Source organism: Centropristis striata, chromosome 18, assembly GCF_030273125.1.
Source record: "Centropristis striata isolate RG_2023a ecotype Rhode Island chromosome 18, C.striata_1.0, whole genome shotgun sequence".
In the NCBI taxonomy this organism is placed as follows: domain Eukaryota; kingdom Metazoa; phylum Chordata; class Actinopteri; order Perciformes; family Serranidae; genus Centropristis; species Centropristis striata.
Window position 1 is genome coordinate 12,026,242 of NC_081534.1, and position 15,208 is coordinate 12,041,449.

A 15,208-nucleotide genomic window follows, 5' to 3' on the forward strand; every position below is an offset into this window, starting at 1 on the left:
TTTAAATCTAACATTTTCACACAGCAATAAAGACAACGTTAGCTCAAATGCAAATGTAATTTATTGAAATGCATAAAAAACAAAAAGGTGGACAATATTTAAGTCTAGAAAAGTTCTCCATGATGGTGAGCAGCTTGACCTCTGACCTCCCCCATGCTGCTGCTGCCGTCACAGTGGAAGAAGAAGACATCTGGGCAGCTCTTCCTCAAGGAAGGGGAGAAGGTCTTTCCACCACAGTCCACCAGCAGACACTGATGTCCAGCAGCTCACTGGACACAGAGCTGTCACCAATGATTCACACTGACTATGGGAGGAAAATAAATGAGAGTATTAAATGCTTCAGGTAAAACAATATATATAACAAAAAGCTATGAAGAGTGCCTAAATAATGTTGAAAACACTAGGATTTGAAGGATAAAATGGAAGAAGGGATCCACACCTCAAAAATATAAAACATTATTCAAATTAATTAATTTTTTAGTCCTTTGAAGACAGATAATGTGATCATAATGTCAGCCGTCTAAAGTCAAGTTACCAAGACTGGAAGTTAAATTTATTGACAAATGTACTGAAATAAGTAAATATAAATATAAAATGGCCTTTCTGTCTTAACTGATATTCCAGATAATAATCCCAGACAGTCTGTCAGTGTCACATCATAAAGGTAAATGCATACTGTTTAATAGCGCTGTGGGGGATTATCATTTTACACGTTAACTGATACGCCCTGACACATCTACACTGAGAAACAACTCGCAGATTTACTAATGTAATACGTTTGTTTTAATCATACCTGAGTAGAAGTTATTAATAAGCAAAAAATATATAATTGTGTGCCAGTATCAATCCAACATCTACGGTAAGAATACTAACCTAATTACATATCACTCAGCTCATAAAGTTTAATCAAGGGTCATCCAAAATAAACAACTTCTAGCTAAAGTAAAATTAAGTTAAAAATTAAAATTCAGGTTAACATGTTTGCCTCATGTAAGTATCCGTAAACGTGTTTATTCAAGGTAACACTGGCGACATTACTGTAAGTCTCGACAAAACCGGTATTTCAAATTACCCTAATTATATATCTAAAACAAGTTGAAGTTGCTGTGGTAAAGTTTTAGAGTAACTTACCCTGAGTTAAGCAGTGTAAGCTGGGACACCAACAGACGGGAACATCACGGCAGTAGTCAGCGAGCCGGCCGGCTGCTGTCCGTCCCGGTGTAGCATTTAGCCTAGCTTGTTAGCTCCGGTAGCCTCCGCTAGCTTGGTAGCTTCAAGCTAAGTGGGCGTGTTTCAGCCGCCTCAGCTGCAGTTCTATGTCCATTTATGGATTATCCGGGGGAGTTGGGCGGAGTCAACTTTGCCAAAATGGCGACTGTGGGAACGCCCACAAAGCTTCATTTCAGCTCTTCAGAACCCTATGGGTGACGTCACGGAGACTACGTCCATATTTTATACAGTCTATGGTTTTAACCCACTAGTAGCACTATGGAGCTTCAAGACAGAAAGTAACATGAACTCTTAAAATCAGCTAATCCATATAGTCATAAAGGGTGCAACTCAGTCTGGGTAAAACTGTGCATTCATATTTGTGAATGCACCTGCCAGCTGCTATGCATGACACACCAGTGCCAGGTATACTACTGCTTGGTATGGATTTAAATTGGCTTTACAAAATGCTCTTCAGGGATCTCAGTCCATTATTGGCACATCCATGCTGAGGACATTTTATATATCCCCTTCTTATCCTCCAGGTATTCTGCTGCTTTGAGATCCACTATAGAGACCACCGGAATAAATTCCAGTCACGGTTATCTCAGCATTTCACCATCACTACCAGCTTGTGCTGTTGACACATTCATTATGTGTTATTTATGCCAAATATTCAGCGTGCAAACAGCATAGCAAACAGAAACCACATATGTGCACTCTTCACTCATCCAATTACGGTGCCATCAGCTTCACTTTCTTATTTTTTTGCTAAATTGATTTGAACATGGTGTCCTGTTGTTGTACACTACAACTATCTAATTCATGGTTTATTGAGTTGTGTTGTTCTCAGAAGCCCTGCTGCTGTTCTGCTGAGATGCTATTTGATTTCCTGCAGCCTGCCTGTCAGTTTGAGTGACTCCCACCTCTGACCGCTGGTTGATGAGGGATTTTTTGCCCTCAGGACTGCAGTAGACTGAATTTATTCTTAATATGTCTTCCATAGTATACCGTAAACATTTGTATTTAGAAGTAATAGGATGTTGGATAATTCTTATTAAGCTAAAATTGTCACTTCTGGCAGCATTTCAGAAACATTTTTTATTATTTACACCTGGTATTAAAATGCATTCGGAAAATAACATTACATTTTCAGCCTTTGCATTTACACCTGGTATGAATCCATGTTAACAATATGTTGAGACTTTCAGCATTATAATTATACTCTCAAATAATTTAAGCAGGATTTATGTTACCATGAGTGTCACTCATTTTCAAATCGCTTGTTGTGATAGAAGACTTTCTAGCTACTGCTACTCCTTGTACCTCTCGTTAAGCATGTTCAGCTAGCAGGAATAAGTGGAGTACAGTGACCTTTTAAAATGGCTGGCAATATTTTATTCTGAAGAATGTGGCCTCAGTGTACGGACTGTGTCCACAGCTGGCTGAGCTCCAATCACAATGCGAGCCCAACAAAATCCAGATGTTGTCTCGCCATTCTGTGTGTGTTTACTGTCTTCTGCGTTTCTTCTTGTCAAAAGAAGATATTGAGATACAAATTGCATCTTGATACCAGTCATAAATGGAGTCTATCCTTAACATATTAAGGGCCCTGTGAAATTTTATTCACTTAGTGTTGGACACAGCACGCACCTCTCAGCACTAGAAAAATATTGGTCATGCAGACTACTTGCAGCTTATTATTTATGATTGGCTGTCTGGTCTGTGGTTGTTCAGCTGGTGATCACACAGAACAATTTTCTTGTATGGAGGGAACCTGAAGCTATATCTGCTTTTCAATTGGAGCAATTTGAAGGTCCACTGTGGGAAACCAAATGTGGAGCAGAGTCCCTTTGTTCCATCTGTGTGAATGCTGTTGAGATACTGTATATGTGTCCTGCATTTCAAATAAACACACTGCACTGAACACAGGTTGGATTATTTAAACACACCCCAATCCAACAGAAGTCAAATAGCTGGTTAAAGTAACACTTTTCAGATTTTCAACCTGCTTTGTGTAATTGCAGTGTTAGTAGTATATGCAGATGAAAAGTGTTGGCGTCCCTCCATGTTGCCTGAAGGTCCCTTTCCAATTACCAGCAAAAGTTGGTGGTTTCACTTTTTTAAGGCCTAGAGCGGTGATCTATACATTATTTACACATAGCTCATGGTGTGGTGGAGGAAGCTACAATATTTCAGCATAAGCGGGAGAACGTCTGTTATAAAGTCTTGCAAATAAAGTGGAAACCGCTTATAGTGTTCAAAATTCTTGGGATGGAATAATTTATACACAAATACTGTTTGAATAATTATGGTAATCAATCAGTCTGCCTACAGTGTTCATATTGGGAATTTTTTTAATTTTTAACTTTCTTCACAGTAACCTGTCTGTCTTTTCAAACTCTGATTGCTTACAGTTTATTTTCAGGGCTGTTAAAAATGTAGAAAATGCACTGAAACCACTGCCAGGCTGGGGCTAAGCAGCCTGTTTGCACTACTGAAGTTACTGTAGTTTACAACTGTTGTAAACAGCATTATACGGTTTTATTCTGTTATTACAAATGTCATTGAGATGGTAAAATGCATGTCAAATATAAGGAAAAGAATGAAATCTGTATAATAACCATCTAGTTTTACAGTTTAATTTGACCTGGACAGATGTGCTCACCTTCCTATAAAGGTTCCACTGTAATAAAACATGTGAAAAGAAGATATTAGCTGTGTTTAGGGCTGTAAACAAAAACTATATAGACATGTTTTTTTATTAAAGTAGTCATAATGTGATACTTTATATATCTTTGTAAGGAAAGCCTTAGATTTGTCCGCCTACAGACTTTCTTGATGATCAAGGAAGCTTCAGGCCCTAAACTCAGCAGGCAGCACATTTAATGGACAGACTTCTTAATCACTTCCTGTCCTGCTTCCACACCGGACGCTTGGATCATTTAGGTTAATTGAATTTAATTTGATGAGAGAGGTGAAATCATTATAGAGGAGAAATATGATATTAGCTGAAAGGAAACACTGTTTCATTGATCATAAATGTGATTTCTTTTTTATGTATATGTATTTTTTTACAGTTCAAACAAAGACTCTTTCTAGGAAAAAATATCCCCATGATTACAGATCCACATGACCACTTAGATTATCATCTTTTGAAATCAATATAATTATAGTAATTCAGAGGCTGCTGAGAATAATCATAATCATTAATCATCCTGTGTTTCATTGTTTGGTGATCTGAGTATAATTTGTGTAACGTTGATCAGCTTTAAAGTGAACATAGACACATACTTGTGCGTTTGGCATGGAGTGGGTTCAAATCTGCAACACAAACACAAACATTAAATATTAAATAGAGACACACATAAAAAAAAAAATGCTGTCTCGTGGATTTCATACACTCATGAAGCAGCACAACCATAAAAGCCTCTTTGTCTGTTAACACAAGGGCAACACTCTTAGTGCTAGACAGCAGTGATTTTTATAAAGATTAGATTTGGACCCCTGGGCTACATGAAGACTAAAATGGATGCAAAAATACTTTGAAGAAATATTGTTATCCAAATCCACTGCTGAAGAACTGCAAAAATCTACAGTACATAGGGTACAGGTGTGCACATTCTGGTGCAAGAACAGCAGAAAAAGAGGATAATTTATTACACAAATCTTTACATAGAAAGAATAAAAACATCTGTGCACTGAAGAAAACTCTTGACTCTTTTTATGCAAACTTATACAAACGTCTGAATGTGTTTCAGATGAGGCAGCACTTTAGAAAAATAACTGCTGGCTGATTTAAATAAGGGAAGATTACTGACATATGAAGACTAAATCCTTCATTTTGTCTCCTCCCTCTTATTCCTGCTGTCGTTATGAATACCAAGAAAATGTTAGCTGTTAGCGTTTTGACCCTACATAAGCAGACTTCTGTATGCTAGCCAAAGGTCTGTTCTGTACCTTTTATAGGGGTGTGTGTTTGTGAGAATTAGTTTTTATCTGCCTTTTCGATCTTGACCTGACAAAATGAAGGCCATTATGATGGCAGTAAAGCTGCCCTCTGTACCCATTACACACTAACACACACACACACACACACACACACACACACACACACACACACACACACACACACACAGGTAAGCCTTTCTCACTGACTCCACAGCAAACAAGGCTGACATGCACAAGGCCATCTCTTTCTCAGCATATCTGCCTCACACACACAAAAACACACGTTCAACAGTATCTCACACACTCTTCCTCAAATCTTTTCATCCTCGCTCTCACACTTCTCGTTTTCTCTTTACTTTCCCTAACCACAGCCTCTCTCTTTCTCTCTTTTTTTCTGGCAGTGTTGTCATGGTGACGGGATAAGAACCCGGCCAGCACTTTAACTTTTAACAACACAGGACTTATATCAGTTTTTTGGCAGGTTAATATTTCGTCTTTGAGTGTGCTCTTCCCGCACATCTGTTCCTTCTCCCTCAACCTTCTCGTCTCTTTCTCTGCATCTGACTGCCTTTTTTCCTCGGACCGCTGTTTCTCTCCGTCAGGCTCATTTTTCCCATATTTATTGACTGGTGTGTCTGTTTGCGAATGTCTCACTCTGTGGGCTGATATCTTTACCCCCTCTGAAATCTATCGCTGTATATTTGATATCAGAGAAGCAAAAGCAAAAACAGTGGACCAAATCTTGTGAGTAAGCTGAAAATACCTAAGCATTAATATCTATAAGCAATTGCAGTTTCAATGAAAATCAAAAACAGACCTAAAACCTATGCATTCCCTTCTTTACCAGCATGTATTGCACTAAAGTCAGTCACTGCCTCTGTCGCTGCAGTGTTAATTCATATACAGCCAGACTAAACCTCTCAGCCCATATGGTGCAAAGCAAGCCAATTAGTAGTTTCTGGTTAAACCTGTAGTGGAAATGGGATTAGTCCAGGATATGCTGTCTTCTGGCCAACAGCAATAGCTTGCCAGGTTGTTTTTTCATTACTCTCTTAAGTTTTTAGCCATGCTAGCGTCACTGCTGTAAGACTGTTGATTGATCTATCACTTTGGCCCATCCTGAAATATCTCAAGTAGGGCTCCAACTAATGATACTTTTCCTCACTGTTTAAAGGCATACTCTGCAGGAATTTATAAAAAAAACAACCCAGTTTATTTATATTAGACTTATATAGATATAAATTTCACAGGTGATGGTTTTGGTGGTGTGGTTGTGTCTGTTGCTACAGTGACCCCACCCTCTGCCTGTATTTTCTCTTTTCTTGTTCAGGAAATTTCTGGGCATCACTTTGTACATGAAGCTACAAAAATAGTGGACACAGAGCTGAAGAAATGAAAATATAAGGAAGTAGACAAAGAGCATTGTAATATGAGAGAATTTGGAATTTGCTTTCACTTTTGTGGAGCTGGGGACTAGTTTGAATGATGTGTTAACAAACGGTAAGCGGTAATTCCTGCACAGCATGCCTTTAATTTGCTGATTTTTTCCTCTATTTATCAGTTTATCAGCTCTTTGGTTTTCAGACACAATCCTTTGTTATTTGTCGTTTCAGTTCCATTGTGATATGTTTGGAAGAGATTGATTAATAAAGTTTAGAGAAGATTGAGAAGACACTTTATCCGTCAATAATAAATCACATTGTTACAATCATTTCATGGAAAGAGGTAAAAAATATTTTATTCCAACTTTATGACCAACCGTGTATTTTTTTTTTTAGAAACTCGTCACTATTTTCAAAACCCCCAGTGTCTTTACTTGTCTTGTTTTGTAGAACTAAGACTCCAAAAACTGAAGACATTCAAGTAACAATTAAATATATCATTGTAAATTGAAATATAAATATCAAACAGAGAGAAGAAGAAACTGGAACCAGAGGATGGTTGAGAATTAAGTTAAATGATTAATGAATCATCACAAAATAAGAAAATATTGGTTTATCACTGAATGCCTGTAAAACTAATGTCATTCCCATCGGGGTGTAGTTACTTCTAAGTGCTACGTAGCAATGCTGAACTAGGATTGTAATTGAGGTAAATATTATACCTGCTAAAGGTCACTAATGAACTGCTGGGCCCATTTACAGCCCATACAGTTGCCTGCATTGCTGTGGACTCTTACGCCCGACTTCACAATCTCTGCTGATAGCACCACGAATCAAGCATCAATTGCCACTGCTATCTTCTTTGTCTAAAGGTCGATTAAAGGAAGATATTACAATGCAAACAAACCTGAAACATTTACAGCTGAGTGCAATTTGCCCCATTTTTGGCCTCTGGAAAGTATAAATCTTGCCTTTGAACTAGGAACACAGTAGGCAGAACAACGGCAAAAGAGAAAAAGAAAAATGTAATGTTTAGTCGTAGAGCTGCAGGTGTTGACGGACGAGAGGCGTTCCTCAAAACTTGAGGGAAAGAAGTTAAATGTGACAGAGATTTCGGTTTATCTGTGCCTTTGGTGTTTTCAAACGCACAACTTCAGACTTCAGAAGAAAATGACAGGATCACTGGAAAGCCTGGGGTTAACACCTGTAATAAATGCGTTTCAGTTACTTTGAACTCCCTGAAGATCAAATCATTTCACTGTAACTTTGTGTGTCTGTTAGCGCTGCTCTTTGTGAATTGCACTGTTTTTGTGATGAGGCTAACATAGAAAGGGGCCAATTTTCCTACAAATGAATGCATATTACCTCATTTGAATATGTGAAAAAGATTTAGCAAAAGCCACACAATCCTGATTTTAAAATGAATTGCTAGTCGATCATTGGCAGCATGCAGATATTTGCATTTAGCTCAGGAGGCCTGATCTGCTAGCATGGCTGTAACTTGTTTTTTTTCCTTCTTCCTCTGTGCTCCTCTTTCAGGTTTGCTTCCTCTGCCTTTGCTCTGATGTCTCAAGGTTTTGTAGTCACTCAGACAAGCAGAAAGGCTGAAAGGTTGTTGGGGTACAGTTGCTGTGTTTGGGATTATGATTGTACTGTCAGCAAGCTGTGAGGCTGTGCAATGTCAAGTGACAACTACTGTGTGTCTGCTTTGTCTTTATTTCATTCCCAGCGTCACCGCTCTGCTCCGCTTTACTTGGCTTGGCTCTCTCCTCCTGGGCTCTGCCCTGCTGTGATTTATGTTGCGCTTTGTAAGAACCTTTTAACACCATTACTTCAAACTCCCTTACACACTTATTTATCTTGCTCCTTCTCCAGATAACTAATAGAGTCTACTTCCTGGTTGGAGTCGCTCTGACATTCTGCTTAAGTCTGCCAAAAAATTTTAGGCAGCCGCTTTCAATACTTTGTACTTTCCATGATGGAAAGAGCACTTTATAATGTTCAGTTTCAGCTGAGGTAGCTCCTCTGTTAAAGCTGCCAGTACGCACACATTTCACATCTACATGCAGTATGAAAAAGGGCCCATAATAATCCCATTAAAAGACCTGAATCAAATTGACTGGATACAGTAGCCTAACTGATTATGTTTACATCCGACCTAATAATCTGCTGCTATGACTCATTTCTCCTCTCTCCAAATTAAGTGATTTCCTAAAAGCTCGAGCAGCGGTTTAAGCAGAAATTAATTCATCATATCTGGTAAGAGGAAGCCGATAAAAGCACAAGGGAGTGAAATGGGCAGATGAAGAGGAGGAGAAGCCTGAGAAAAGGGGGGCCAACAGGAGGAGGAGGAGAAACACTAGAGTGTGGTGTGAGAAAGAGGAGGGTGTACGTGCAGTTTGATGAGGTTTGATGTAGGGAAACGAGAAGGACAATGAGAAAATAGGGGAGACAGTGCATTTGAGGACAGAGAGGGAGGGCTGATGAGGAAGAACAGACCTTGGAGGAAGAAGTAAAAGACGGAGATAGTCTGTAGAATCTTTGGAGTTGGGGGGGGGCAAAGAGCACTGATGGTGGATCGGTTTCCTGAGGAAATACCAGAGTCTCTCAGACACAAGATACAGACTGCAGCACAGTCAAACACACTGTATTCTACATCATATCCAGGTTACAGGCTTACTTAGAATAATCTTCTTATGGATTATTATGAGTAAACATTGCATTACCAAAGAAACCAACCTCATGGAGATCATGAAAACCGACAGTACATCACAGAACGGCAGGTAGCCTCCTGTGTGTTTATTGGAGAAACAAGTTCATGTGCCACAACGCAAATGCACCTAAATGCTGAATGACATCGTGATATTGATGTGCTTTACCTAATGGAGATTAATTCAGTTAATTAAACATCCGGCTAAAAGTCACATCAATAAACCTGAGCTGTAATCATTGGACTGGAGAGTAGCTGATAAACCCCACCGTCCTCATCAAACTGCCTTTAAGTAAAATTCTGCAGCTCTGTAATCTACTCATTTTTCTATAGCGTTCCCTAAAATGTGGCCTAATGAGCCTGCTTTTTCCCCATTTTTTAAGTCTACAACAGGAGGAAAATAATTACATTCTGACAATCACTCCTTTGTGCCAGAACAATGGGATGCAGGGTGCTGGTGCCCAGACGTGTGTGAGTGTGTTCCTCTCCAGCATGGCGCTCATCGACAATTTCACGGCCGATAAATTCCTCCATTGAGACAGCGAACACCATCAAAGGTCTATTTTCACAGCCAGCCTCAGTCCCTCCTAAAGTCTTCATCATCCTCGTCATCATGCCACTTTGGAGGCATAAGAGGGTGGTATCTGAAGGTGTGTGGTCATAGAATACTGACGAGATTGAGAGACTGAGTGAATGGAGTAAAGGGATTTGGCAGTAATGAAAATTGCTGGTTGAAACCGGTAATTTTGTCTTTTTGAGCTGAAACTGATGCGTATGAACAATGCATCATTTTGAGAGAAAAAGAGAAGAATCAGAAGAATCAGACACTAGAAAATAAGAAAAGTCTTCACTTTGCTCAAAAATGATTTCAGAGAAAATTTGCATACTACTTAAGTCGGATTTGTCCATGAAAGAACGATACAATTTAACTTAATTAGGTGAAAATTATTTCAAGCTTCTCCTATTTGTTTGAACATGACTAGGAGTTTAAAGCAATGCTACAGAGTCTCCATGAGGCTGTCTAACATGCTCACAATAATTATCATAAAATGCTGATGTTTAGCAGGTATAATGTAAGGTAGAATCAGGATAGAGCTGTAGCAATGCCAGTACACTTAAATAGCCGTGAGCTTGTTTTTGGGTGTTGTTCATGAACTTTGACCCTTTCATAGTGTGTTTCAGAGATGGCTCTGCTTTTTTTCCAGTAAGTACATCTTGTTTTGAGTTAGCCAAAATTAGCCTTCTGAATAATATTACAATGTCAATGATGGATGCTCTTTGCTAACTAATCTAGCAAGCTAGCCCTACCATTAGCTGGTAACTTTACATCCTTCTCCACTGCTTGACCCTCTCGTCCAAATATGGTCACTTCTGGCTCTTTAAAAAAACAAGATGGTGATGGTCAAAGCCAAACTTGAGGCTTCAAAACAGTAGTCCACATACCGATGGCTGACGTCATGTTGGCTATGTCCACTTCTTTTAAATAGTCTATGATTTTAGCTGCTAATATTTACTAAGTAGCACAAATCACAAAGTACAAAGCACTACAAAGTCAGGGGACCACCACAGTTAACAGGATATATCCTCTGGGAACCATGAATGTTTGTACAATAATTTAAGACAACCCATCTAAAAGACACTGAAAGTTTGCTGGATTTCTGTAACAAAACGATGGACTGATCGATTAACACTGCAATCTCTACAGCCATGCAGCAAAAATGTCTAAAAAGTTTAAATTAATTGATTTTCAGCATTGCTTCTTAAAGAAAAAAAACTGTGGCTCTCTTAACATTTGGCTCAGTGGTGTGAAAGTGGACGCAGATTTTAAAGCTGAGCAGCTGGGCAGGTGTGTTTCCTGTGAATGCTGCTTCACCGTAGATCAAACAAACAGTCCGGCCTTTCTAGTGAGAGAGGACAATAGGCTAAACATATACTCTGCTTTGATTTGACATCCTAGCCTCCTTGAGGCTGGTGTCACAGCACAAGGCATCATAACCTTGTCTGTTAGCTAACTTACAAAAGCATAACAAGGCATGACTTGGCACTATCAGCTCAGCACAGGCCTGCTGTGACTAAATGTGATACGTTGTGGTTTCTGCTGTGAGTCTTCATCTCTTAAATTTCAGAAAATCAAAGCAACACAAGGAATCACATGCCTCTCCCTCTTAGAATCGCCCCTGTGCCTTGTCTGAGACACCAAACTGGCTCATATTTATTGCTTAAATGCATAAATGCGACCTACTGCAGCTTTATTATGAACTCGATATCTTCATACAGCATGCTGGCAGGGACTGGCTTCATTCTGAAACATGTCTAGCTTTAATAGTGTCCGGCTGAGCAGAACCGCTGGCTGCAGTCCAGTCAGACCTCGACACAATCAGACAGTGGGGAGACGAATCATTGAAGTAGTCTCTTATTGATTGCACCTTTAAAAAGCAGCAACGGAGCAAAACCATAGTCCCTTATTCCCCCTAGCCAAGCTTCAAGATGTGTGCGCAATCATTTAAACCCAGCTGTGCCTCCCCTGCTCTGTGTCAGGACCTGACTTGTGGCGAAAGCAGTCAGTCCGTATTCAGGTTTGGCTTTTTCTGCTCAGTGACCCAGCTCACTGAGCTCCAGCGGGCTGTCACACTCATGCAGACCTCTAGAATTTCTGAACAAAGAATGTGACTAGTGCTTTATCGTCTTTGAAAAAAGAAATGATGTTAATGGGAAGAGAAACAACGATTAAAACAGGGAGGCACCAGAATGAAGGAAGATAGCTTGGTAAAAAGGACTGAATGGGAGAAAAAAGATGAATTAAGCAGTGCTGCATGCATCTCTGCTCCCTCGCTCTGCTCCCTCCTCCCTGTTCTGCTCTCATCTTTCTCCCCCTCTTCCTCACATGTGGTCTCTGCACCGTCTTTCTTTGTGCATCGCTCGCTCTCAAATTGCAACTGAATATTTAACATTTATTATTTCATGATACCACGGTTGTGCAAACTTCAACAGCCGATATATATTTTTAAAAATCTCGTAATTTCAAGGTCATTTCTCTCCTTCTGTTGCTACATACTGTCAGGTGAACAGCTCGTGCACTGGCCAACCAGAGGCTGAGCCACCCTTGATTTGCTTATTCCTAACAAGCTGTGTCACTCTGTGAGGGGTAAGGCTGCCTTTATCTCACTGTTATTAGAAGGGCAAAATACACTGTGATAAGAGTGTGGAGAAAGGTTAAGCACAAAGCCACTTAATGCTCTGAAAGGAGAGGTGTACAGTACAGTCATTTTAAATGGATCACTAAGAGCATCATGGTACACCATCCATGTGTATTAACACAAAGAAATTATAATGCAACTTTAAAGGAAAGAGTTTAAAATCTGTTCAGTCAACTGTGAACCTACTGACTGAGTGTTTAACAATAAAAGGGAGGAGCAGTGAAGGATTGGCAGGACACATCAGCACAATTTAATGACTGGACTGATTAGATTTATAGTGCAGATCAAACTCCTATTTGTTCATTTGAGTTTATGGTTGTCGTCCCCCCCAGAAAATCAATCAGAAGCTATTTAAAATGAAAAAGAAACATTATTCGTTACAGCTGTTTCATCAAAAAAAAGAAAAAAATAATTGTACGGTTTTAGCTCTTCAAATGTGAACGTCTGTTGATTTGCTGTTGGTTGTAAAAGAAAAGTTATCTGAAGACATCACCTTGAGATTTCAGAGCTTGTGATGAGACTAAACATTTAACCTTAAAAAAATCAACAAATAACTGCTAAAGTAAGTGTTGGTTTTCTGCAGCCCTACATTAGATGCATAATTCCTTGGCATAACACACTTCCTACCACACTGCCACCTACTCAAACACCTTTCTAAGCACCAATCCCACAACTGGCTTCTGCAACTATTTTGTCAAATATATGGATAATAAAAAATACTTTTGTTTTTGTTAAAGCCCTCTTTTTTTGGGCAACTTTTGTTGTAGTGACAATAAAGTACATGTCATGCAACTGCGACCACATGTAAACAACACATGCACATATCAACCACCTGATACTGCAAAATGTCATGGTATTTAGCCCATGGGTTAACCTGACGAGCCAGATGGTTTGTTACAAAGAACCATCTGAGAAGCCATCATTGGAAACTGGAAAACGCAGGAACTTGCAAAAAGTACTTGGCAGGTGATTGGATGAACCATCTGTCTTATCACATCTATAACAAAACATATTTTCCATCCGGAATAGCCTTCAGTGCCACTATTCTTTCAATGAAGAAATACTCTCCAGTTCTGATGTAACTGATGCTATCGCAGCATCTATGCCAACTTCTTTGGGAGCCTCCATCGTTGTTTTGAACGTAGCTGCCAGTAGCTCCTAACAGGACGCTGATTGGTCAAACCAATGGTGGTTCTGACACAAACGCATTACTTGAAGCCTGACAAGGTAGATAAACAATCGCAAGAATCCAGCTGCTGTACCAGGTAACCAATAGGTGGAACAAAAATAGAGTGACAAATTCTAAGGTCCATAGCTCAGTAGGGCTGTAAATTGTGGGTTTCATCATGGCACGATAATACAGTCAACAAAAAAATTATTTGACCATTGATTTCTTCAATTTCTTGTTCATTTTAATGCCTGGCACAACTAAAGATACATTTGTTTGGACACATATATAACGATAACAACAAAAATAGCTCAAAAGAGTTTAATTCAAGAGCTGATATCTAGCCATTTTCCATGTTTTTCTTGAAAATAACCAAAATCATTATCAAGAAAACCATGGAAAATGGCTAGATATCAGACCGAGATTAAGAGATTAAGTTGTACCAGGCATTAAACAAACAAGAAATGAAGAAAACAAGGGTGGTCTAATAATTTTTTCCATGACTGTAGATTGATTCATTGGACAACAATACGATATTGCCAATATCACGAAGTCTGCCGTGGTACAACTTCAATTTGGTTCGATTCAGGGGCCAGAATCGATATGAGACAATATCATGTACCCATTTAGCGCAAACTGGTACACTTATATCAACTCACAAAAAAACAAAATTATATTTCTGAGCCCTTCCAGATATTTAAATGAAAAACAATCCATTCTTAATCAATACAAAGAATAGAAATAGACCTTCTGTTCCCTATAAAGTCCAACATTGCATTGCGTGCAAATGTTTTTTTTGGGTCTGTGATGATCAACCCAAGAAAGGGTTCTATCTGCGTGCTCAGTTTACCTCTCAGAACAAAACAGGGAGATTTTCAAAATAAAAGCGTCTATTAAAGACGGCGATACACATCTATGTTTGGGCAATGCATTAACTGATATATCGATCTATATCGTTATACCAAAGAGGTGGTCATGAGTCACACAAGTCATCCTTGCATAAAGCTCTAACATTTCCAAAAAATACATATCATCTTCGATACGTTTACAGTAAAAATGTAACAGTTTATGCAAAGATAACAATGTCTCACAAACAGCTTTTACGGAGCTGGAAAATTATTTACATTATGACCTGTATTTCTTAAAATAACTGTGAATCAGACTAAGAAATTCCGTCTGTGTGCATTTATGTTAGTGTGTGTGCATATCAGGTTCTTGGCTGTGACAGGTAGTGTGCACAGGAATATGTTTTTAACCCGCAGTGACTGCCAACACCACTGTGTGACACCTTGTCATATTGGCCATGGTTGAATTCACAGACACACAGACACACACAAACACACATGTGACTTGCTATGCTCACAAGGGTGACTGTCACCACATCACAGGGGGAGCAGCTGACCTACACACACTGCCTCCCTTCTCCTCGCCTCTGCCTTTGTCTCACTATCACCATTTCTCTTAGAGCCCGTTCCCTCCTTTACCCTCCTCATCTCCTGCTGCATCGCTCTTTCCCCCCTTCTCCCTCCATCTCTCTCCACTGAGAAGTAGGGCACAGTGGCTCGACTGTTTATAGCAATGCAGCTGCAAG

At 39.4% G+C, this 15,208-nt stretch overlaps 1 protein-coding gene across 2 annotated transcripts in view; it reads right to left on the reverse strand.

Moving 5' to 3' along the window:
* Positions 1-15,208, reverse strand: part of LOC131990843 (A-kinase anchor protein 7-like) — a 57,046-nt gene that overhangs the window by 7,673 nt on the left and 34,165 nt on the right. Inside the window, exon 10 of one of the 2 annotated variants that reach the window (XM_059356007.1) lies at positions 4,504-4,533. The exons of the other annotated variant lie outside the window; for it this stretch is intronic. Coding sequence (XP_059211990.1) covers positions 4,504-4,533 — 30 coding nt within the window. The remainder of the gene's footprint in view (positions 1-4,503; positions 4,534-15,208) is intronic. 2 annotated transcript variants of the gene reach the window in all.